The sequence below is a fragment of the Aphanomyces astaci genome, assembly GCF_000520075.1.
Source record: "Aphanomyces astaci strain APO3 unplaced genomic scaffold supercont1.19, whole genome shotgun sequence".
NCBI lineage: Eukaryota > Oomycota > Saprolegniomycetes > Saprolegniales > Verrucalvaceae > Aphanomyces > Aphanomyces astaci.
This window is the reverse complement of record NW_009798282.1, coordinates 467,591-491,818: the sequence shown is the minus strand read 5'-3', so window position 1 is coordinate 491,818 and position 24,228 is coordinate 467,591. Positions and strand designations below refer to the sequence as shown.

Here is a 24,228-nt window from a genome sequence, read left to right as displayed (position 1 = left end):
CGGAATTGCGGTATTGATTGGCTGATATAATACATAATGTGGCCAATTAAACTATCGTATTTCAAAAGCGTGATGCTTCATTGGTCCAAAAATGGCAGTATAATTCATATGCGATTCGTTTAATTCCGAGCGGAATACTATAAGTGTTGGACATTCAATAATATTGATAGTTAGAGTATACGCGTTCGAAGGTACGTACGTTCATCTTTAGCAGCGCAACCGCCTTCCGCGACTCGTTTGCTTCGATCCAAGGCGGTACTGTATCACTATATTTGTATATGCTTCGTACTATGTACGTAGTTAGTACTACTATTAATAGTAAATGGATTTCAATTTCATTTAGTATCTATTCTATCTCGTGATATGCATTGAAATGTATCATTCTATAAAACACACCAGACAGCCATGCACTTTGCAAATTGTGTATCTTATACTCGTACAAGTATATATTAATAGTTTATATAACATCATACTTCGTAATTCTAGTTTAATACTAGTAGTATATGTACTATACGCGTATTACTGTGGTCGTGGTAGTTGGTATGTTAAAAACTATTTGATTTTTATTGCATTCATGTTAATATTTTCAATTTTATGTATTACTGGTATTATCTGATGCGTCATGTATATATATTTGAACCCAACCCACGAACGGTGGTCGTTACCATTCACACCACGATATCTAATGTACAATGTGGTTTCCGAGTGTGGGTGATGGTGGGCTTTGCATCAATCGTCGACTTGTCCGCTGTAGCCGCGGTGCGTTTCGATCCCTCCAGATGAACAAGTCGTGAATTGTGCGCCGCCATCTAAACAGTCTAAGCGAGCATTTACGAGCGACCTGCCGTGAACTCCGTGGGTTCCCCTGCCTTGGACTCCAACATGGACGACAGAAAAAGTAGATGTTTGTGCTTATTGTATGTTTGAATTACGACCGGCGTACTGGTTGGTCGTGTTCCAGCCCTTGCGCTGCAGCTCAAACAGTTGCTCTTCGAGGATCGCCGTGAGTTCAATCGTGCCTTTGAGCACGAGGCGCAGTCCGTCCTGGATATCTTTCTTGGAGTGCATGCGCGCCTTGGCTGGTTTTGCGCTGGCTGTCGATGGGTAGTTGTTGTTGTCCGAGATGTGCGTGTCACCGCCAGTTTCTCGCTGACTGACCAACTCGGTGGCAACTTTGTCGAATTCGCGCAGTGCACATTCAAGAGATTGCAGTTAAAGAAACGGAAGACACATGAATGGGTCGACTACAGGAGTAGTCGCGGACAAAAAGGATATAAAACACGTCGGCGCTCATGACGCGCTCGTGGTGGCCTTCGACGACTTTGACTAGAATGAAGTTGTCTCGGTTCTACAAGGTTGAATTATAGTTCGAAGGACATATAAAGACCACACAACCGACAGTCGATGACAGGCAGGGGGTACCCAGGCACGACATACTACTGTAGTACTAGCTAGTATTGTCAAGTCGATTCGATAGTATGCGCAGATTGACCAAATCGACAGGCGACCAATCAAAACACAGATCAAGAATCAAGGATCAAGTAGCCAATCAAATCCAATCTTTGACCAATTCAACATCGAATAATAGTGAGTGACTAACTGTAAAATTAATTACTCGAGTATTAATACGACCTTCACATACAAAAGTCAGTAACACGTTACAAAGGAATCGATCGATAAAGTTGGCGAATCAGCACAAAAGTCCAAACTTGAGGTAAAAGGAGGACAATACTAGATGTACACAGTATGGTGCACTTCATCTAAAAACTTCCAACTGGCCAAATTGAAGAGTGGAGGTTTTATTATTTAACGTGCAATTAATGTAGTTAAACCCAAAATCCAGATACGTTAAATACCGATTTCATGCGTTTTATCACTGGAGTGGGAGGTAAAAGGTCCCAACTGCCTCCGGATATTAAATACGGATAAGAGTCACATACAAAAATCAAGATACATTTGAGGGCCACCCCTATGGCCAAATATCCAAGCGCCCATGTAAAATACCGCTAGGTTAAATATCTATTTCTGGACCAATTCATCACAAAATTTGAATCTGAGACGTAGAATTTCTTCACCACATTAAGATCTGTCGATTCTACGTCTCAATTTGCTGAAATTTTGAGTAATGAATATGAAATAGAAGTCAGAAAATTTTGTGAAAAGTTGGTAGTTTATAGATGACGTGCACCATACATGCAACGAGGATCATCAATACTGTAATACTGACATAGGAGAACGTTTTCAGAACTGTACGAACCTTGGTTTGTGAATACACCTTTGGAATGTTGTGGCGTCGCATGAGTTTGTTGGCTTGGCCCTGTCCACCAAAACCAATGGCCGTGAACGGCCGCCTACAGTATACTCAACACGTACGATTTTCAGGGCGATTTTCCGCTCATAGTCTGCTTTTTCTTGAAACAATTCCGTCTACCCAACCACGTTAATACACATTGCCGTAGAATTCATTGTCACATAGGTACAGCAAAGTCGCGTTCGCGAGCGCGCTTGTCGTTGGCCGCTTTCTTCAAGTACACTTTGGACACGGACAGCTATGTACCACCACCAACCACCACACCCCCTCGTTTAATCATCCCTTTTGATCAAGGTATACATACATATGCACGAACGTACGTTGCGATTGGATGGCGCAGATATCGGCCGAAACGTGTCTAGTTGGATGCATCCATTGACATCCAACGACGGACAATTTTCAAGCTTTCTGAGGCCAACATACCTTGACCTTGTTTGGAGGTCGTTGTGACTGCATGAGTGCCGTGAATCACACCTCCTGGTGTTGCTGCGAATTTGTCAGTAAAACGGGGGACACAGGGTGACAACCTGTAGGACGAGGCTTGGCGCTGGCGGGTCGCGAGTGTGACGTGTTGAGGTGGAGTCTTGTTGAAGGATTCTGAAGTTGACCGTCAAGGCAATGCGTACCCACAGCACTAGGCGGTTGAAATCGCTTGGGGGGGGCGGTGCTCGGGCGGTTAAGCCCGCTGCTACTCCACCTGCCAACGACGTCGGCGGAGGGGGATGCCTTGGTCTTGCTACCACCCGTCAAAGTGCCTGCCATACAGTACATATTGAAGTGATCCATAACTGTGGGGGGATGAGGGGCTACTGTACGGATGGCGCCGTCTGCTTCGGCTGCGATGGAGACGTCCTAATCGATAGCCAGGATACGGTTTACGTGAGAGGAAGCCGCAGAGATGGAGGTACAACATACGTCCAATATATCGTCGCCGTGCATGATAGAGTTATAATCTGGCGGGTTAGCTAGAACGAGAGTGCCGTGGGATGAGGCTGGTCAAGGATAGCAACGATAAAGCGAAAGGTCGCGAAGGTTTCACCGTAACGTTTAACATCATCATTCGAGCCTGAACTCGAATGGCAATATTAATATCGGGGAGGGACAATGAATTTACAACACCATTTCAAGAGTCCACAACTCGGGAATCCACAACGTCAACGTATCCACATGTCACATACTCTGGAGTACAAGTACGTTAGAATACTCCTTACCATTCCAGCTTCGGCGCATTTACCGTACCCTTGCAACCTCGGAACCCTGAAACCTCTTGTGTTTACATATAATGCGTGCCCCTAACCCACTTGTGTTCACATATAATGCCTGTTCCTGGGGTATGTTGCATCGCCAGTGCTTAGTGTACTGTAATCACTGCCAATGCACATTGCACATTACGCCTTAGCTCGAGTACGTATGTGTGTGTAGCAGGTTGACATACCCAATCAAACTGATCCTGATACGTGTAGTATACCAAATCATACAAATTTGAAGTATGCATGGTTGCTGTTGTATATTCTTGCCAGAAGTTTAGATTCTTGAAAGAAGTTGTACGCTCTAAAAAGGCGCTTGTATTTTCTAATTATCTCACCACGGATTAGACCACTCACTTCCATGTTCGCATTCAACATTTAAGGATGTACGAAGCTTACAGTTAACGTTAGTACAATTGACTCCGCAGTGCTGAATCGCGACCCTACGGTTGACGAGTCAACGTTTCGTACACCTGTCAGTTCAAATTTCAAATGTACAAAATTCTGACAATTTCTAGGTATCAAAAAGACCTAATATGATCGGTAAGTATTGGTGAGTTGTTTATGCTATAGATTGCTCCAGGCTCATCTGTCCATTTCAAATACTTCTAGTTTGTATAACACTGAATGCTGTGGAGATGCTCTAAGCAAGCTCTTACTTCGAAGCCGTTCATAACGTTATTTCAGATGTAAAAAGGTTTGTTGGCTATCATGATTCGCACATTTGTACAGATACAATATCCGCGGCAGGGTCTCGTCCTCAGCGAAAGTCACCACTTTTCTGGCGGCCAAGCACTTGGCTATTTTGACCAACTACCCACGGATCAGATATCAGTGAAGTCAGCGCAGTTCATCAGTGTTGATTTGCATCCGACTTGCGATGGCCACAGCTGTCGCTCCTGCTGCTTTTGCAGCCATCGCCGTTGTCGAAGCCACCGCCGTCCGTCCGAGCATGGACCACCGAGAGATTCCCATCGCTGCGCTCGTGGATGATCGGCCGTCGTACCGCGTGGACTGGTGGGTGCGACCCTCAACCAACGCGATGGGCAAGTTGTTCTCCAAGAAATCGTCGTGGCAGTGGTGCCAGGTGGCGCTGGTGGGGCAGACGCTGACCGTGTTCCACCACGACAAGTCGCTTCTATCGCTCGCCACGCCATCTAGCACCTTGGCTCGTTCGTCGGGGGGTCAATCTACCTACGTGTTGAGTGGCAACGGCGGCGTGGAGCTGCTGGAACTTCATTGTCCCAGCGCCACGGCCATCCAGAAGCTCGTGGCCGCGTTCGGCGCGTCCCAAACATCCGAACACTGGACGTTTCCTACCTCGTCTTCTGTCTTGGACGAGTTGGTAGACGTGGCCAAAACCATCGTCGAAGGCGCGAACGTATCGCCCAAGAAGCGACCGGTGGTGCCGACGCCGTCGACGGCCACCGTGGCCCAGGTCCAAGCGCACATCCGACGCCTCGTCGCGATCTACAATGACATGAGCGCGGTGGCCACGTCCAAGGAAGCGCTGTACAAGGCCGTGCTCCAGCTCGAAGCCGACTACATGGCTGACCAATCCACTTTGTCCCCGCTCGTGGCCTTGGTGCTCGAGGCGTACCCTGACTTGGAGTACGCGACCACGGCGTTTCAAGTGTCCATCACAGAATGCCCCGTGTGCGAGACCAGTTTGCACTTAAAGCAAACAATTGACATACACGTAGGGGGCAAGATGCTGCACTGTCGGTACTGCCACACAGTGCTCTCGTACGAGACGTTTCTACTGGCGGACTTGGTCAAGAACCACCTCCCCACGACCGTCGAGTTCCAAGTCGGATTGTTTAGCAAGTCGACGCACGTGCTGCCCATGCCGGGGGTACCCGCGGACGGCAAAGTCAAGACATTCGTGGACACATTGTGGGGCGTCCTGAGTGATTTTTCCACTAAGGGCGGGGATAAGTGCCCCCGACATGTGTACGCTGACGTGATGGGACCCGTCGCCAAGGTACTGTATCGCACAGACTTGGTGCAGCACATGTATCGCGTGCTGCTGTTGACGTCGCACGTGGCCAGCCACGCCGAGTACTGGGCCCTTCCCGTCGTGATCCAAGCCAGCATTCATCGCTTCGACCAGTTCCGCCACATTGCGCAAAACGTCGTGGCGGTGGGGTCGCCGGTCGCGTCAATTGACATTGCCCTTGTCGCACAATCCGTCCAAGTGTTTGAAACGAGTTTGATCTTGCCGCGGGACCACGGCAGCCGCTCGCTCAACGTGCGGCTGGCAGAGACCGCCGTGTTGTTCCACGAAGCGTTCTTCGAGCCGTACGCGCCGTCCATCGGGCTCAACCAGGCGCTGTGGCTGTCCACTAAAGTGTTTGTCCAGAGCCAAAAGAAGCGGTGGGACCAGGCACATGTGCAAGTGGCATCCCGTGACAGCCAGTTTCGAGGTGTCCAAGAGGTGTTTCCTGCGCGGAGGTTGCGCCACGTCACGGCGCTGGCCCACCGGCCCGACGAGGATGACGTGGCTGTGGCCGTCCTCGGGGCCTTTGAGTACGACGTGCGCGTGGGAAATGCGACCAAGTTGCGCAGGGCGTTGGTCGCAGACCCGTCCTTGCTGTACGACATTCCAAGCATTCAAAAGCACACGACCAAGTTTTCCATTTTTCTCAAAAAAAAGTAGAAAAATCTGCCAACACATGTGATGTAACTAGTTGTAGTACAATATATATTATTGAGCGTGTAATAAGTCGTTATTCGGGGGAATAGGATCACAACATACATATAGGTGGAGTGAGTTCGTTGAGTCTTTCAAATCATGCCACCAAAATCGACAAGCGAATATATATATATATATACATACTGTGAGCGTGATTTGGACTTACTAGTAAAACGTAGCTTTGAACCTAACGTTAATCGTTAATCGGTGGGGATGCTCTAACGTTTACCTTATTACATGCCCCGAATGCCAAGAATCTCCTCTAGTACAGAGTGTCGTGTATATGAACTACGTACTCGTACATCGTTAGTACTTGAGTGTGGGGTATATGAACTACGTACTCGTACATCGTTAGTACTTGAGTGTGAGGTTTTTGTATTGCGTTGGCACGTCCTGAACTTACTTCAGAGCTGCACACTTTACTTTTCTTCTATTGAATTTGTCGAGCGCCATGAGCTTCAAAATCGCGTCTCGAAACAAATCAAACACGGCCGAGTCATGGTCAATCGCCGACGCGAGGCCGAGCACGACTTTGCCCTTGCGGTCTTTGGCGAAAATCCGGTGGTAGTGCTGGCGCAGGGCGTCGGGGATGTTGGTTTCCATGGGGGCCCCTACCGCCATGTACGCCTTGTAGATCGCATATGCGTCCCCCCCTCCGTGCAGTCGAAACTCAAACGCAGCTTTCCACGCCACAACATTTTCAAAGCTGAACTCGATGCGCGCAAATGCCGAAAACATCAAGTACCCGTCCGGCGTGGCCAAGTAGTCTTCGAGCACGGCCAGCTTGCTGCCATGGCCTTCGGCTACTGTAAAGTGCACTGGCAGCTCGTGGCGCGAGTGCACCAGCGGCCACACGACTTGGCACCCCACGACCACAAACCCTGCGATGGGGAAAATCACGTACCGGAGCTTGTATGTAGCTACCCAATACGTTTCCCTGTACTCGATCGCGATGGCTTCAAGCACAAACAGCACGGCAAGCAGCCGTCCCATCGTTTGATACCGCCGGCGTAAACCAAAGTTGTCGATCACTTTCGACAGGTAGTGGGCGAGGATGCCGAAGGACGCGATGAAGACTCCGACAAGCGCTAGGAGTACAAAGTTCATGGCAACGTTCAGGGGTATCTCGATGCAATCAGCGACGCTGAGCGACTGCATGTGTGCGACACTGGCGTGGTCCAAGATGGCGACGGGCGGGAGGAGCCACAGCAACGTCCCGACCATCCATTTGACCACGATCGCCCTTGGCTGCAGCAGCCGCCGCAGCCGCATGATGCGGACCACCGACTTGGCTTTGTTCTGATCTGACGTGTCGGCGTGGTGGTTCACGAGGTGCTGCGTCAGGTTGAACGTGAGCACGAGCGTGAGCTGGTTGAGCGCGAGACCAAACAGTGTCACAACCACAAACACAAATAGGAACGCGTTGAACGTGCCGCATGCGACAGCGTGTTGGTTCAGCAGCATGCACGATCCCCCGAGCGACAGCACCGCCGCCATGGAGCTGCAAAACGCCGTCTGGCGGGGGTTAGCGTACCGGATAGTCGGGAACTGACGGCGCCTGACGAACACCCCAATGGCCACGGGCAAGCAACACGACACGAACATGAGCACAACGTACACCCCCAGCGGACCTGGTTCAATCTCGTACAGGTTTGTTTCCATGTACTTTTGTGTCGTAGCCGAGGTGTGAATGAATGAAGACGAGCACAGTGACGGGGGGGTGGGCGGGCTTTGATGGAGACGCAGATACCGACGAGATTTGATGACCAGCTTTGCATGCACTTCGGGTATAAAAATAGCCCGCCAATCAACAAGGGCTAAGAGTTGAACGTGTTGCTTTGCGTTGAAACAAGACTGTTCTTGTTATGAATAGATTATAACTACTGTATACATACACTAACTTCACGTTTCCTACTACTAGTATATATATTACTACTCATAGTATACTACATTAATTAAGGCAAGAGATGGGGATAAAATATTAAAATTAAGTCGACTGGTCGTTTGTATCAGAGGGGCACACTGCCACGTCGTCGTCGCGGCACTGCCCCAGCCGTTGGCGAAACGCATGCCAGAACTGCACGAGGCGGAGTCGGTCGTCGGGATGGAGCGTCGAGGCAGATGCAATCAAAACGCTCTCGAGGAGCAACAGCGCGCGACCGTAGAGGTCCCCAGCTAGCCCTACACGACGACCCAAAAATATATTGTCCATCACTCTGCCCCAACATCAATCACTCTTCATCATACCTTTTTGGCCCAGAACTTCGTGGACGGCGGCTTCTCGACCGAGGCGCACCACTTGGGCGTATAAAATCTCGTCAAACGACAAACTAGTAGTACTAGTAGTAGTACTAGCCTTCCCGCCGCCGCCCTCGACGCCCGACCGTTCATCGGATGTGCATTGTTCCGCCTTGTCAATGCACTGAATGAGCACCGCCTTGATCCGGCCTTGGTTGTTGGCGGATATTTGCCCATCTGCGACCATGTGCAGCATACGCAGTGCCTTCATCACCAGCATGAGCGCATGCTCAGGGCACGACGGAACGAGATGATGGCGAGTGGCCACTCGGCCGTTGTCTGGACCCACGACGGACGACGCCGGCGACGAGTTCGCCGATGAGCTCACGGACGATGTGCCCGACGGATGATGCACGAGCCCGCCGCACGCGTCGGCCGCCGCTCGGGAGCGCTGCATGATCACGTCCACGATACTTAAAATGGCTTGCACGCGCTCCACCATGTCGCTCACCTATGTCGCATATTGAGGAATGAATGTACGTCCAAACATGAGTTAATATGGATTTGTGTGTGTGGGTATATTACAAACCAAATGGGATCGACAGAAGCAATTAGAAGGCCAATCAGATCGCAGGAAATCATCAGTTCCACCAATCAACAACGTACGAGTGTGTGACTTGAATTAGTGTGATACGCTGGACAAGTTGTTATATAAGCAAAATGTTGTATTGTCGATATATTCGAAATTGGAGCTCAATCGAAGGAGCACCAAGACAATCGATATACGACCAATCAAAACCAAGAACAATATTCAAGTGGCCAATCAAATCCTCTCTTTGTCCAATTCAACATCGAATTAGTCTAACATCGGACGATTCTTACAAAAGACTCTACAAACAATCGATCGAAAGATTTGGCGAATCAGCGCAAAAATCAACCAAATTTTGGGTAAAACGACAAACAATCGATCGATGGATTTGGCAAATTATGATAAAAAAAGTCCAAATGTTGGCGCTAAAAGGACAAACCTTGCCTTGCAAACTACCTATTTTAACTGTCATTTTGGTGCAAAAAAGCCCATATACACGCTCGTTCTGGAAATCATCCCACGCATTCCACACAACCAAAGGCAACCAACCGCAAGCATACAGTATGTCGCCACGATATATCATAATATATATAGATATCCCCTAAAACCCAGAAAAAGTAAAAACTAGACCAGTTTTCTCATCGAAACAACACAATCATCTCGATCGTCGTTGTACCTGCATCGTCAGTTCCAAGCCGGCAACGACCATAGGTCGACCGCGCGCCGTGGGGGCCATGGGATCTGCGGCGGCGTTTGGCGGCACTGCATGTATGAGAGGGGACGCCGGGATTGGATGAGGGGGGGATGAAGACAAGGGCAACGTGGGGGTGGTAATAAAAGTCGAGGAGGGGGGGGTGGAAGGGGGACTGAGCCCTCGTGACATGTATCGATGGCCGCCCGTGGCTGGGGCGGATGTGGACGTGAGCATCGCCGACGAGGTGGATGCCGCCAGGTCTGTCTTGAACGGGTTGATCCGAAGCGACGACATGGAGATGGGCACGAGGTCGGGGCTCACTGGCAGTTGGGAAGATGGCGATGGAAGCAGCAGCGGCGGCGGCACTGGGACGCTTGTCTTGAGGATGGACGACGACGACGACGTGGAGGACGCGCTGCGCCGCCGGTACGACTGCATCATGCTCGCCCGGTACGACTCGTGCAGTTTCGAGTGCGGCGGTGGCGGTGGATTGGTGCGGGATATTGGGGCAATGTCCACGGGGTTGGTGCGAACCAGTGTCGCAGCTAAACGTACACTGTTGGAGCGACAACAACGTCAGGCAAAACGTACATAACAGCATCGCAGAAGAAGGGGGGGGGCGGTCGAGGAACGGTGCGTGGAAGAACTGGTCAAACGAGATGCGACGCTTGGGGTCTCGCACCAGCAGCCCCTTGATATGAGTCAATCACAGGATGTACATATAGAGATATAGAGAAATGGGAGATGAAGTTGCTACCTCCATGAGCGCAACGGCGTCGCGGCCCACAGGCAAGTCCTTTGGAAAGCGGACGTTGTCACGTTGAATGTTGTGCAAGAGCTGCACTTGGTTGGCGCCGTTAAAGGGCGGCCGCCCCACGACCTACTCACGCTCATATGATCACCGACGACATGGAGAATGAATCGACCCAATATATCGGCGGAATATGATTTAGCCAATCAGAAACCATCCCCAACATTGAATTAGTGTGTGCATGAAATTAGTGTGATGATCCCAATCGCCCTTGTTTTACATGCAAAACTTTAGTAGAAAGAATACACCGATCGATGGATTTGGCGATTCCGCATAAAAGTCCAAATTCATTGGGGAACACGGCAATACCATTTCGTAGAGGATCGTGCCGACGCTCCACAGATCGGCCTTGTTGTCATACTTTTGGAACTGCAGGATCTCAGGAGCCTACATGCAACCGCCATATTACATGCAAAGAAGATGGCCACAACTTCAAGTGGCAAGAAAGGACATGCATGGGGTACCATGTAAAGCGGGGAGCCGCAAAGCGTTTCCGCGAGCGACGTCGACTCCAAGTGCCGCGCAAACCCAAAGTCCGCTGGAAGTGCCAATGTCAGATGATGCCGATAAGAGGGGAAAGAGAGAACGCACCGATTTTCAACGACGACGTGGCCGACGGTTCGGTCAAGAGGAGGTTCTGGGGCTTTAGGTCGCGATGGATGAGGTTGAGGCTCCATAACACGTGAAGCCCGTCGGCAAGTTCGCGCAGAAAGTGGCGCGCGGTGGCTTCTGTCACGACGCCGTTGGGTTGCTTTTTGATGAAGTGCTGGAGGTCGCCGCCGTCGCAGTACTCGAGCATGAGGTAGATGTGCTTGTCGGTCTTCTTGATGTCGTACAACTTGACAATGTTCGGGTGGTTGATTTGACGCATGATGGAGATCTCGCTCTCGAGGTTCTCCAACAGCTTTGGGTTCAGTTTGGTCTTGTTGATGGCCTTCACGGCCACTGGTACGTTTGTCACCTTGTGGTACCCTTTGTACACGATGGCGAAGGATCCGCTTCCAATGCGCGCGGTGACCACGTAGTCTCCTACGACCGCTTGCTTCTTCTCCATATCTCACCAAGGAAGAAGGCGACCGAATGGAGTGTCGCCGCCGCCGCCGCTAGAACTTGGCTGTCGCTGATGGGAATCGTTTTTAAAACTCTGAACCCGACAAATCACATTCCTCGGGGATTATCCGGAAATTGCTTCCCCGCCGGAATTTAATGGTCAATTTCACGACCCCCATGTTGGGGTAATGCAATTTTATTTCAATACGACGAGGAACGTATCCGGATAGTTGAAGTTCGCATGTTCGCACAAGCAAAGATACTTTAATGAAGGGGTGTTAGACTGGAACGAAACGTCTGTAATTTGGTGTTCACGGAGGGTACAGTCATCACGATGATGGCAGCAAGCAAAACCCACAATGTTAAGCTTACAACAAACACGCGTATGCAGCGCTGGAGTAGCCGCAACGTTGTAACGGTACTGAAGTTCTCGTGGACCTACAACCCTTCTATAAAGTACTCCTTGGATTCTTGCTCTGCTATTGGTCATTCCTCCACCAATTACAATTGAGAAGATGACCTAGTTGAATTTCGTCCGATCCAATCCCAGAAGCCGCGGCGGAACTGTCGGCATCCGACGTGGATGTAACACTGACGGACATGAGCATTCGTTATTGACATCGCTACAAGACACAACCGTGATGCGCTACTCGCCGAGAGCATTTCTTATCCGTTCAATGACTCCCGACGCCGTGGCGCCGTCCAGGATGTCTTGCACCGTTCGTCCCTTGTTGTCCTTGATGTGGCGGTCTAGTTGAGCTGCAACGAGCACCTTGATGGCAGCGACGGACGCCATTTCCACGGCATAATGAAGCGCCGTCTTGCCTTCGGGACACTGCGCATTCAAGTCGGTGGGGGCGGCCAAGTGTGGCAGGAGTAACTCGATGTAGTCGGTCTTGTTCCACGACGCAAACTTGTGTAACGCCGTAAGTCCATATGCATCCGCGCCGCCGGGGTTCACCTTCTCCACATCCGCTAGATGCCGCGTGATGGCGTCGAGGTCCCCGGGGAAGTCGATTAGCTTGGACAGCGCCGTCCTGCCGTCGCCATTGCTTACGTTTCCGGTGGTAACACCAGACACCTTGCCTTCGTCTGCCTTGAACATGGCTTTCACCACCGTCTCGGTCTTCTTGAGCTGAACGCCTTTCAGTCCCCCCAACGACATCATCATGCCCATTTTGGGTCGCGATTGCGCCTGGAGCGCCGCCGCCGCGCGCTCCTCCTCCAACTTGGCACGGTAGGACTCTGTGGTACCGTGGATAGCATCGGCATGCTCTTGGGAGCATCGAGTTCGATCCCATAAGTACGCATTGAACGTCTCGACGATGGGGTTTTCCGCGTTGTCGTGGCTCACGTCCTTGGGACCGCGTCCCCACTTGTCCGTCACCGTGAGGTCTGCGCCGAACGTAAGCAACAAGTCCGCGGTGCGATGCGCGCTCTTGTCCCCAGACCCGGCGCACAGATGGAGCGGTGTCTCGCCGTACTGGTTCTGGGCGTTTATGTTCAACCGGCCATCTCCATGCAGAAGCTCCAACGCTTTCAGGGACGAGTATAAGGCGGCCATGTGGAAGCCCGAATCCCCATTCCTGGACACCAAACACACATCGACGCGATCGTCTGCGAGGAGAATCCGCAACAGGTTGGCATCGTCGTTCAAGCATGCGTAATGGAACGCTGACTTGCCGTCTTTGTCGACCTTGTTGATCACTTCCGCGGTCAGGGAAGGGGATGTGGACGTTAGAAGATCATTCACATGATCCAAGTCGCCGCATGCCGCAGCATCCACGAAGGCCGTTGCGGGGAAGTCGAAGACAGTTGCCATCGTCCAAAGTGCGGCGGTGATCGAGTTTCAAAAGTGACGGCCGTTTATTGGATAAAAATACGAAAGATAGCACGTAGCAAATCTGTTTGTCGCGATTTTATTGGCTAATATCCATCGCCAGAAACAAAAACAGAACCACAAAATCAGCCAATCAGCACAATCGAATAATAGATTGGCCAATGTTAAGCTTTGAAGTCCTCGAGGAATGACGCGTGTGGCTTTGTCCGTCGTTTTGATTGCCCCCTCCATGTTGGGTCGAAGCGGCGACTCGATGGCTGAATGCGTCAGCTGGTGTGGTTACTCTCTACACAACCGCGAGTCGTGTATGGGCTGATCAAAAACCACTACTACTGTACGACGTTGTGCACGAGGTGAGCTCGGCGCAGTGGGTAGACAATAATGGGTCGAAGGTCATGAGCAACCGGTAGGCCTCCTATTTTGACGGCGTCGAGTCGTCTCCGTGGGCGGTCAACTGCTGGGTCCATGTCTCAACCGCCGCACCTTTCAAGGTTTATGATCTAGATGGAGCGGTGTGCAGAAGCGTTTCACGAACTACATGTGCCAAGAGGGGAACCTGCCTCGTGGCTAGCAGAGTCTGCGCCAAAGTACCCTTAACGTGTACTAGTATGTACAGTACTACTATATATTATATTCATAAGTAGTAGCGCCACTTGTAACAAAGATTGCTAGCTCACACAATCAGGATGAACTCAGGACTTTGCACGATGGACACTTGACGACGTGAAGTTGTTTTCACTTGAACAACGTATGCGTGTATTTCAGCCAATCCAATTCATTCGTCAACTTCCATGGAAGCTCCTTCGTTTCCCATTCTGTACTAGTATCACATGACGTACATAACAGTGATTGCTGCTGGTAGTTACGATTCCATCTCCCATTGAATACTATGCATGATATATTACACCAAGAGCGATGTGACGAGTCCAAGGGCGTGGGACCGATCGAGCCGCACGAGCCCACTGGCGACGAGGGAGTAGAGGGCTCGGATCACAATGCTTTCGTCGACGCCGACGATGGCGGCGACTTGGGTCTGCAGATCGTTCTTGGTCCACTCGCCATCATGCTCGAACAGCACGTGGAGGAGCACGGCGGCTACGTGGCGTTCGGAGGCTTTGATTTGCACGAGTGTTCGCATGTGGGTCTTTAGCAAGGCGGCGTTGGCTTCATGGCTCGCCAGGGCATCATGCGCCCGCTGGAGCTGCGTTGATAGCGCGGCCGCGTCTTCCTGCAACACATCAACTTACCCGTTAGTTACCAAGTCAATGTTTTGAACTACTGAAGGAAAAAAAATCACATCGTAGCGAGCCTCGCCGTTGTTGGCGGTGGCGGCGGCGGATGGCGTGAGCGACAAGATGGACTCCCGCAGGCGACTCCGTGTGGCTTTGAGCTCGTGAAGCGTGTCGTCGGACGCGGCGTCCCCGAAAGTTTGGGCGTTGACCCGATCGGCATGCTTTCGCTTGAGTGAGGCTATTGCCGCAACCAAGTCACCCTTCTCTTCGTCGCGAAGAAGCAGCACTTCCCGAAGCCTTTGATTGTCTCCAAGGATAGACGCGCGGTCTAGCAAACCCCAATGAATATGGCTGCTGCAGCTGAAGTCTCTCAAGCACACATGTTGACTGTTCAGGCGCGAGAGGGGGAATGTGAGAACCGTCATTACCTGGAGGGTGCGCTTGAAGCAATAATGTCGCGTCCAACGAGTCGTTCTCGTGCTGCACGACGGCCAACTGGTCTTCCAAGCGCTCCAAAGACTTCTTTCCAGCCTCCATCTGCACTTCCCACGCCCGTTCGTTCTCTTCCTGGAGTTTATGGATCCGGGAATCCACGTACAAGTCGGAGCTGCGGGTTTTCGCTTGGCGCTTGAGTTGCTTCGTTTCGGCAAGCACGGCGTTGTACCGTTGTTCCAAGTCATCCACGATGATCGTCTGTGCCGTGATGTCTGCATATGGCCACTTGCTTTAGATGCATGAAAGGCATCACGTACCGTCGTCTCCGCTCACTTTGCGGGCCGCATCGCGAAATTCTGCCCAGAACTCTGCGCCTTGCTTGCGGCGCGTCTCTGTCCCAAGATTGCTCGCTTCCTCCGACATCCCTTCCTTGATGACGATGGGAGCATACTCCTTTGTCGAGTTGAACTCATGCTGCCGAATGCTTTGGCTCAGCTCGTCGATGGATGCCATGTTGCAATGACCAAATTCGAAATGCCAGTGATCCGGATAAATATTCTAGCTTTATCCGGTTCATTGGCAGGGTACTGTGAATAATCCACCATGAGCCAAGCTGACGTCGATCGCATCAACTTGGTGCTGCACTATGAGAAGATCTACATGGCGGCGCCGACGCGCCAGCTACCAGTCACGATCCTCACGGGCTTCCTTGGCAGTGGCAAGACAACCCTGCTCAAGCACATCCTGAAGAACCGCCTGAACCTCCGCGTATGCTGTTGCATCAGCGACGTCGCGGCACTCAACGTCGACGAACAGCTCATCACGGACTCCAAGACACGCACATCAACTGGGGGGTTTCTCATGGAAAACGGATGCATGTGTTGTCCGGTGCGCCTCGACCTCGACGACACGAGCGAGTTCAAAGACATTGTGTGGCAAGTGCTGTCGCAAGATGAAGGACTGGTCATGGACTACTTGGTCGTCGAGACCAGTGGTACGCTCATCCTCACTCTCCTCACCCTTAACTCCACCCCCGCATCATCATATTCGTGCCTTGCATGCTCATGCAGAAGTTCCTCTCGACATGTAGGCACGACCGACCCGTTGGCGTTGATCCAAGCGATCCAAGCGCGATTTGGGAAGATGACGCGCGCGCGATTGGATTCCGTCGTGACGGTTGTCGACGCCGAGGCGCTTGTGGACTCTGCGCTTTGTCCCGTGGCCAAGAACCAGCTTCAATGCGCCGACGTCGTCCTACTGAACAAGATGGACCTGCTCGCCGACGATCCAGGTACGCCCGTGATGTGTGACCCGCCATCTAGACTGACGATTCCGTGTCATGACGGTAGAACGACAAGCCGCCGCGCGCGCCATCGTCCAGCAAGTCGCGCCGCGCGGCGTCCAAGTGCATGAGACATCGTTCTGCGACGTGTACCTTCCTCGCATTCTCGACATTTCCCCGCCAGACGGCATCTACAACGCCGTGAGCCACGAAAGCGTCCAAGCGCACTGGAACACGGCCGAAGCCTCATCTTTGCGCCGCACGAATGTCAAGTACGTTTATCCCCTGCTTGCGTTCTTCTTCGTCGAAATTTCATTCAATTTATTTGCTTTTTAATAGGGTTTGTAGGTGCACTCTGTCGTAACCATTTTTGTATATTCTAGATTCATTCGCGTTTCGTCAATTTATATATATATATATACTGTATGTTTTATGGTATTCTATGTATAATATATATATTTGGAACATTGAATCTTGGACTTGGTAACCATATTCCGATTCCAGGTTCGAGTTTCGTCCTTCTTTATATCTCTATTCTGTATATTTAACTCTCTATATATATATAAAATATATATTCTTTTGAATTTTGAATCCTTGGCTTGGGAACCATTTTCCGATTCGCAGTTCAAGTGTGTTGTCCATCTTTTCTATCTCTATACCGTATATAAAGTATTCTATATATTGAAAATTCGCTATAAACAATTCCAAAATTCGCCTGGTTTGTCGAATCAATATTGAATCACGCTGGAGTTCTGATTGGTTGAATATACTTGTCCATTCTATACGAGCCAATCAAAGCCACTCAAAAATGGATTAGCCAATAGCGTCGATTAACGTGATTCGATTCAGCGGCGAGATATTCGACGGGGTCTGGAAATTTCTTATCGAATATACCACAATAATAGTTTATACTATTGATTTTTATAATTTGAAAAAATTGTCAGCCCCAAAGCCGAAACAGTACTTTATTCATTCAATGCGTAGCCTCGACCAATACACAGTGTCGCAGGACACGTGGACCACTGAAGTGTTCGAGTCCAAGAGCCCCATCTCCCTAGCCGCGCTGCACGCGTACGTCGGCAGTCGGCTGCCGCCCACGACGCTTCGAGCCAAAGGCATCTTGTACATTCAAGAAGACCCCACGCATCGCTATGTATTTCAACTCAGTGGCAAACAGCGGTACAATATCATATATATATATATGGCGAAATCACGACAATATCAAGCACGAATATACTGGCATCGTACGTAGCATCCAAGTCGTGTCCACGGGCGTGTGGCCGTGCGCGCCGTCGACGCAGCTGGCAGTGATTGGCACGGATTTTGAGTTTGATCAAGTGCAGAAGGACCTCGAAACGCTGTCACAGAACGACCTGGCGTCGGACGCACTCGCGTGCGCGGACCTCGTGCGCGCCGACGACCGCTTCGAGCTCGTGCACGTTACCGCATCGCATGTATGTACATGCCGAATGTTCTTGTATCGAGTCGTCATATGTATGATATTGTGGTGTGCTTGTATCGAGGATGGATGTGAGACATGGGGAAAGAATCGACACAACCAAATGTACTGTCGATTTCGCAGAAGGATTTAGCCAATCAGATTACAGAAAACCATCACCAACGTCAAATTAGTGTGTGACTTCAATTAGTGTGATACAAACCACCACAGGAGACATTTTTACGCACAAAATTCAGTACAAAGAATGCATCGATCGATAGATTTGGCGATGTAGCACAAAAGTGATCCGAATTTTTATTAAAAGGACAATATGTGTGCTTGTATCGAGGATGGATGGATGTAAGTGTAAATAAACGTCTTTGTGTTTGTACAGATTGAGTTCCGCGTGCGATGCCCAGTGACAACGTTGGACGAAACCATGCTCCGCCATCACCACCACATCGACATGGACGACCTGAATGAGCAATTGGGCGTCGCCGTCAACTTGGCCGGCGGAGGCGGCGGCCTCGTCCTCACGCTTCCCCGTCCGGATGTGGCGCTGCTGGCGTCCGTGGCGGGCCCCCATACCCTGCGGACCATGTGGCCCCTTATCGACCTCCACGCGACCAAAATTCTGCACGTCGTGCGTCGTAAGCTGGCCGAGTGCATGTGTGGCTTTTAATTGGTCCAAAGAGATAAAGAACTATTACTAGGAGTGTTTGTAATTAATGGTTTGCCGTTGCGAGGAATTGAAAATGGCGACCGATGGGAATTTCACAAATAGGAGTGTATGTTAGACTGCAGGCAAGTAAGTACATAATAGTTGGCGTCGATGGAATAGAATAGGCGGTGGCGAGTACTAGTAGTAGTTAGTACTACTACTACTACTAGTACTTGTGAACCACCCCACCAACCAGCCAGGTTTGTTGACGGAACTATCAAATCATAAACTATATTTGTGATATTTTGAAATATATTAGTAAAACAATGAACATCAAATGTGCATCACACCAATCATACGAATCGCTCCCATTGGTCAGTCTAAACATTAGTGTCGCTTATTGGCTACATTATTTATTCGTTTTAAAACTTTGTGCTTTCTGGGGGGAAAGCCAATGAAATTTCGGGCGAGATTTTTGCGATCGGTTGAACAAATCGCGCAAAAGTTGGGAAATTTATAGCAAATTCAGAATATTCATATACCTACCTGTACACGTAAACAAACAACTATGGACGACAGTTGTGGGAGAGAAATATACAACTCTATTAACGATCGTATCGTCGAGACGGCTGCGCTTGGTGCGGTTTGGTCTCGCGCTGCGCGTGCATGTTGCGCAGCCCTTGACGAAGTGCATCCAAATTTGGCCGCGGCGGGCCGAATCCCCGCGGCACTCCGGGGGCGAGCCCGGCGGGGGGCGGGGGGGGGAGCAGGCCGGCCCCGGGAGGGGGGCCAAAGCCGCGCGGGACGCCAGGCGCCAAGTCGGCGCGCTGTTGCTGGTACGGAGGGTACCCGCGGGGCGGGGGGCGCTGGTTGTAGTCGGGTTGGTAGCCGCCGCCTCCACCTCTTCCTCCAAAGTCTCGTCGAGGTGGACTTCGGCCGCCGCCCCGCCCTTGGTAGTACCCCCCGCCTTGAGGCGCGTTCACACGACGTCCAAATGGAGGAGGGGCTTGCGGCGGTGCGTTGTGATGATAACTAGGGGGCCCTCGCCCGCCACCGCGTCCTCCTTGTGGGTAGTTGTTGAAGCTGTTTTGCTGGTGGCTGTACGACCCGCCTTGTTGGTAGTTGTTTTGGGGGCGATAGGTGTTGTTGTTGCCGCCTCCTTGCCAGGGTCCCCGGTACCCGCCTCCACGTTGACGCGCGGCGGTCGCGCCGGCAGCCGCCCCGGCCAAATCCACGATGGAAATGCTCTTGAAACCCAACTTGGGCACGGCGATCGTGCGGTCTTCGGGAGTCACCAGCACGGGCGGCGGCACAATCGCCCCTTCCAGCGTCGCCGACAGATGCTGGCCTAACCATACAGGTATTAATTAGTGTGTGTTTCTATTCTAACCTGGAGCGACATGGAGAAGAAAGGAATATGAATCGACGACACACAACCAAATAGTACATGGACACAAGTATTGAGCCAACACCTCAAGTTGCAGGAAACCATCCTCGACATCTAAATAGTGTGTGACTTAAGAATTCGTGTGTGTTACAGGATAACTTTTCACATATAAAAATTCCACAGAAAACTCGATAGATTGGGAGAATCCATCACCACACACAAGTCTAAATTTGGGGTATTGTCGATTTGAGAGTACAAATTTGGGGAATCGAATCGCGCCGACCAAACCGATCCCCAATCGATCTGATTGGTTGAATTTCATTGAGAAATGGGTTTGGATTGGCTAATAATGTTGAGCTCATCTGAGGTAGCCAATCAAATCGATTTAAATTCCAACGAGAAACCACGCCACAATGAAATTTCACTCGAAAGCACAATATAAAATAGGTATCAATATTGTAAACACTTGAGATGCAAAGTCAGTCGTACCTGCCGCGGGCATTTCAAAGTGAAAGCTCAGGCATTGGTTGTTCGGGACGTCTTGCAGCTCCAGCTTGGACGCTTGGGGACTGGGCACTGTACATCGCAGTGGAAAGTCGCTCGATTCAACGTAGTGGACGTTCCCAAACATTTGAAACGTCGACGGAGTTAGAGCCACCGACTGCAGGCCTTCGGCCGACGGCAGCGGATGGTCTGGCGCGATCGACGCGTGGAAAAAGAGCAATTCCTTTCCAAAGCGCTCGTTCCGCTTCTTCTCGGCGTCCGAGAGCTTGTCGTTGATGGGCCGCATGGCGTCCAAGAGCCGCGTTTCGTCAATGAACGGAAGTAGCACCACCCACAACCTAATCAAGTTGAATATATATATTTGTATATTTATTTATATATATATATATATATACCAGGGCATGGCTTTGCCGTTGGGGTCCATGGGAATGTCTTGGGGGTAAAAGTCAATGATGGGCGATTCCGCATCGGTCAACAGCCACTACGAATGATATTAGGAATTTTCAAATGATATATATTATTCTTTTGATATTGTGTGTTTCAGTCAAATGCGCCAATGTGGGGGAATTGTTGAAATCGCCACCAAATATCGACCAAAGCAGTATGTATGATTGGCTAAAAAGAATGAAAGTTGTTCTATGATTGGCTAAAGAGAATCAAGTCAACATCGAATTCGAGAGTAAATGAAATTAGTGTGACATACGGCGAGTTTTACATTCAAAAGGTCAGGTCAATCAATCAATCGATCGATATAGATTTGGCGAATTAGCACACAAAAGTCCAACTATATATATCTTGGGGAAAAGTCGACAATATATATATATTGACCAACCTGGTATGGTTTTGGAATAGCATGGCGCGAGTCGGCCGGGAACACACCCATGAGCTGCTCGAATGGACAAAACGGCTGACCAACGTCAAACGATATCTTGAACCGATCAATATTTTTCAAATCGGATGCAAACGGGGCATAATGGAACGGGTAGAACCACTGCCACGACGCCACACCCGTGTAATAGTACCGCATGACCCAGCACAGCCCCTCCACGTACGACTGAAATACTTTTTCCCGGCCGCCGCCTGCACATATGTACATGATTATCACTGTAGAAACAAGTATGGTACCAATTTCAATGTCGTCGGCCTTGAGCTTGTCTTCGTAGTAGCGCGTTTTCCAGCCCGGTTCACCGAGCCGCACATGGTCTTTGATTTCCGCCTTGAGTTTGTCCAGTTTGGCCTCTTCTTTAGCTTGAATACGATACTTCAACGCCAGTTCCACGGGCATACTCTGGTACTTGGCTTCTTGGCGCTCGGCGGGCGTTAGCACCTTGGTGCTGTCGTCGTCGTTGTCGTCGTCCCCGGCGGTGGCCACTGCGGCACCTTCGCCTCCCTTGAGCCTCTTGGTTGTCACTGCCACCGCGCCATCTTTAGCTACGGTGGCCATCACTTGGTCGCGTTGGCCACTGGTGAGCCGCCTAGCATCGCGCATCTACCCCAAAAAATTATATATACGGATTCAACGACATATCCAAGGAATACAAGGCGAGGCGTACCGTGTTCTCGCGCTCTTTGGCCACACGGCGCTGGAAGATGCTCTCTTCGACGGCGCCGACTTCGGCCAAGATGACGTCCACCTTGTCCAAGTCGACGTCGCCGCCAGGTTTGGTCAAGTACCCCCCCAATGAAGGAAGCAACTTGGCGTACACGAGCAAGAGGTAGTCCACGGCGCCGTCGCGGATGTCCATACATGGCAAATGCGGCAAGAAGTCGTTGCCGACAAAGAAACACATAAATACAAAGTCGTCCACGATGCGCTCAAAGTCGTACGGAAACGGCAACCTCGCTTGCAGGGGCTACATGGAATAAGAGTCATATATATATATATATATATTCCACCTTGAAATGTCCACAGACACACGGAATATATAGAGTAAACCAATGGCCCAAACTAGATAAGAAATACAAAGCAAGCATACATAGGTGTGTACAAATATAGAGTCCCCTTGACGCGCCAACCCTTTCGAGCCCTGGACGAAGGATATATATATATATATATTGTCGAATTTGGAGTGCAATCGCAACCAAATAAATCGACAGACAATCGACCGACCAATCAAAAGCCAGAAAATGTTTCAAGTGGCCAATCAAACTCGTCCAAGCAATCGAAATAGTGTGTACGACTTATATGAGTGTATATAACATATTTTACATACAACATTCAGTACAAGTATAATCACCCGAAGGAAGAATTTTTTATACTTGAATCAGTACACACAAATATCCAAATAGTGGCTACAAGCACGCACACACACGTCCAACCCATAGAACGCGCACGACCAAATATATATATTTATACTAATATACGACCAAATATATACATATACATATATATATATATTTGGTCGTGCCGGTTCTATGGGTTGGATTGCTGTATATATATATATATATACAGCAATCCAACATATATATATATCTGTATACCGCAATGGACAAATCGATTCAGTGTGTGTCGTGTACTACCTCGAATTCAATCGCCAAGTACTCGCGTAGGATGCTCACGTGGAGAAACTGGAGCGGTTTCAAGTTCGACGGCGCCGTGCTCGAGTCGTGCTCGCCAAACTCGCCGCGCTTTCGCTTCGCCACGGCGTCGGGCACGCCGTTCGCGTCGAGTTTGGTCTGGTTGTTCTTTTGGTCCTTTTCCCATTTGGCCTTGCCGAACAAGACTTCTTCGCGCAGCACCGAAAACTGCGCTTCATGGGTCGCGAGCCCCAGCATGATCAGGTCGGCGTCGAGTCCGTGCAACACATGATGCTGGTTTGGGTCGTAGCCGGGCTGGCTGCGCTGCGTGCGGATGTACGACATGAGCTTGTGCTCGCCTTCCCCCGGCACGCTCGCGTCGGAGAATACCACCTACAACATCATGCGGTCGATATCAAGTATGTACATGAGCATATGAAGACGCAAATTATATGGAGGATGCAATAGATGAGCGTGAATAGATGGAAACGTACCTTGAACTGCTTCCACACGGGGCAATTGTTCATGCGGTCGCGAACGTAAAACCGCATGTACTTGGACAACTTGGCCATGAACTTGGTCCCGGGCGTGATCACGTTGGAATCCCAAGGCGTTTGCTTCTGGGGGGGCTTCTGACCCATGAGCTCCATGTATTCCCGCACTTCTTTGTCGACTTCGGCATGTTGCTTGGCTTCTTGCGCCGACCGGAAACGACGGGAGCGCTGTTGGTTCATCTTGGCGCGGGGCGCGACCCCATCGATCGCCATGTACAGCAAGCGGCGCGGACGTACACACGCAACCAGACGATCCACGTACTCCATGAGTCGAAGGAACATTTCCTCTTCCGTACGAGGTTGCTCGCCATTTTCGGGGTGCGCGCATGGATGGATGATGCCGTTCATGTCAATGAACAAGTTGTCGAATTCCTGTCCATTCGGGTTCGCCGCTTCCATGTCAATGAGGTTGAAGCGCTTACGTCCTTCAATTGTCATCACGCTCTCCTCCACGGCATCGACGATGGTCCGTGGGTACTTCTCGCTTAACCATCGGTAGAACGCGGGGACTCCCATTTTATGCCGATTTCAATCCGAAATTGGATTGGACCGTCGGCGTTGAAGATTACGTTTAAAAAAGTTTAAATATATCTTGCATTGAGTATGCTGTTTAATTCAAAGTCTTTATTCTTCAAAAATCTGGATAATTTATCCGGCGACCTGTGCCCTCACACCACCCAAAGCGAGTGATAAAACGTATTTGGAACCAATAAAACCTACTGGGACCTTTGTATATCATTGGA

The 24,228-nt window shown here is 50.4% G+C and overlaps 8 protein-coding genes across 16 annotated transcripts; 2 read left to right on the top strand and 6 right to left on the bottom strand.

Moving 5' to 3' along the window:
• Positions 1–883: 883 nt before the first annotated feature.
• On the bottom strand, positions 884–3,350 carry H257_08574. 2 transcript variants are annotated; one of them, XM_009834499.1, is made up of 10 exons: positions 3,227–3,350; positions 3,127–3,163; positions 2,839–3,066; positions 2,735–2,797; positions 2,632–2,669; positions 2,481–2,549; positions 2,374–2,427; positions 2,258–2,317; positions 1,276–1,348; positions 884–1,190 (listed from the first exon to the last, which is right to left on the bottom strand). In XM_009834499.1, the coding sequence occupies exons 1-10, from the start codon at positions 3,248–3,250 to the stop codon at positions 913–915; spliced, it is 924 nt and encodes a 307-aa protein (XP_009832801.1). In that variant the 5' UTR covers positions 3,251–3,350; the 3' UTR covers positions 884–912. The 2 variants fall into 2 exon arrangements, with proteins under 2 accessions (XP_009832801.1, XP_009832802.1); XM_009834500.1 differs by having other exon boundaries at positions 884–1,348.
• Positions 3,351–4,188: 838 nt separating this feature from the next.
• Positions 4,189–7,981, bottom strand: H257_08572 (hypothetical protein). 5 transcript variants are annotated; one of them, XM_009834494.1, is made up of 4 exons: positions 6,657–7,981; positions 6,483–6,515; positions 5,075–6,440; positions 4,189–5,028 (listed from the first exon to the last, which is right to left on the bottom strand). In XM_009834494.1, exons 1-3 carry the CDS (start codon positions 7,913–7,915, stop codon positions 6,419–6,421), a joined length of 1,314 nt encoding a protein of 437 aa, XP_009832796.1. In that variant the 5' UTR covers positions 7,916–7,981; the 3' UTR covers positions 4,189–5,028; positions 5,075–6,418. The 5 variants fall into 5 exon arrangements, with proteins under 5 accessions (XP_009832796.1, XP_009832798.1, XP_009832799.1 ...); XM_009834496.1 differs by having other exon boundaries at positions 4,189–6,440; positions 6,483–6,541; positions 6,595–7,981; XM_009834497.1 differs by having other exon boundaries at positions 4,189–6,440; positions 6,483–6,541; positions 6,601–7,981.
• On the top strand, positions 4,422–6,297 carry H257_08573 (hypothetical protein). The gene has a single exon (XM_009834498.1). It carries the CDS (start codon positions 4,439–4,441, stop codon positions 6,215–6,217), a length of 1,779 nt encoding a protein of 592 aa, XP_009832800.1. The 5' UTR covers positions 4,422–4,438; the 3' UTR covers positions 6,218–6,297.
• A 240-nt stretch (positions 7,982–8,221) lies between the features above and the next one.
• H257_08571 (ULK/ULK protein kinase) lies at positions 8,222–11,720 on the bottom strand. Its single transcript, XM_009834492.1, has 8 exons — positions 11,177–11,720; positions 11,050–11,123; positions 10,895–10,972; positions 10,532–10,654; positions 10,366–10,465; positions 9,757–10,319; positions 8,501–9,002; positions 8,222–8,434 (listed from the first exon to the last, which is right to left on the bottom strand). Exons 1-8 carry the CDS (start codon positions 11,637–11,639, stop codon positions 8,241–8,243), a joined length of 2,097 nt encoding a protein of 698 aa, XP_009832794.1. The 5' UTR covers positions 11,640–11,720; the 3' UTR covers positions 8,222–8,240.
• Positions 11,721–12,168: 448 nt separating this feature from the next.
• On the bottom strand, positions 12,169–13,493 carry H257_08570 (hypothetical protein). Its single transcript, XM_009834491.1, has one exon. It carries the CDS (start codon positions 13,455–13,457, stop codon positions 12,282–12,284), a length of 1,176 nt encoding a protein of 391 aa, XP_009832793.1. The 5' UTR covers positions 13,458–13,493; the 3' UTR covers positions 12,169–12,281.
• An 836-nt stretch (positions 13,494–14,329) lies between these two features.
• Positions 14,330–15,667, bottom strand: H257_08569. 2 transcript variants are annotated; one of them, XM_009834489.1, is made up of 4 exons: positions 15,460–15,667; positions 15,136–15,414; positions 14,773–15,035; positions 14,330–14,703 (listed from the first exon to the last, which is right to left on the bottom strand). In XM_009834489.1, the coding sequence occupies exons 1-4, from the start codon at positions 15,653–15,655 to the stop codon at positions 14,377–14,379; spliced, it is 1,065 nt and encodes a 354-aa protein (XP_009832791.1). In that variant the 5' UTR covers positions 15,656–15,667; the 3' UTR covers positions 14,330–14,376. The 2 variants fall into 2 exon arrangements, with proteins under 2 accessions (XP_009832791.1, XP_009832792.1); XM_009834490.1 differs by having other exon boundaries at positions 14,330–15,035.
• A 74-nt stretch (positions 15,668–15,741) lies between these two features.
• H257_08568 lies at positions 15,742–18,608 on the top strand. Of its 2 annotated transcripts, XM_009834487.1 has the most exons (6): positions 15,742–16,136; positions 16,233–16,433; positions 16,492–16,696; positions 17,409–17,603; positions 17,677–17,878; positions 18,257–18,608. In XM_009834487.1, exons 1-6 carry the CDS (start codon positions 15,746–15,748, stop codon positions 18,542–18,544), a joined length of 1,482 nt encoding a protein of 493 aa, XP_009832789.1. In that variant the 5' UTR covers positions 15,742–15,745; the 3' UTR covers positions 18,545–18,608. The 2 variants fall into 2 exon arrangements, with proteins under 2 accessions (XP_009832789.1, XP_009832790.1); XM_009834488.1 differs by having other exon boundaries at positions 17,409–17,878.
• A 495-nt stretch (positions 18,609–19,103) lies between these two features.
• Positions 19,104–24,018, bottom strand: H257_08567. 2 transcript variants are annotated; one of them, XM_009834486.1, is made up of 8 exons: positions 23,426–24,018; positions 22,935–23,324; positions 21,968–22,267; positions 21,540–21,903; positions 21,247–21,494; positions 20,810–20,895; positions 20,400–20,752; positions 19,104–19,871 (listed from the first exon to the last, which is right to left on the bottom strand). In XM_009834486.1, exons 1-8 carry the CDS (start codon positions 23,999–24,001, stop codon positions 19,129–19,131), a joined length of 3,060 nt encoding a protein of 1,019 aa, XP_009832788.1. In that variant the 5' UTR covers positions 24,002–24,018; the 3' UTR covers positions 19,104–19,128. The 2 variants fall into 2 exon arrangements, with proteins under 2 accessions (XP_009832788.1, XP_009832787.1); XM_009834485.1 differs by having other exon boundaries at positions 21,247–21,903.
• Between the last annotated feature and the right edge of the window lie 210 nt (positions 24,019–24,228).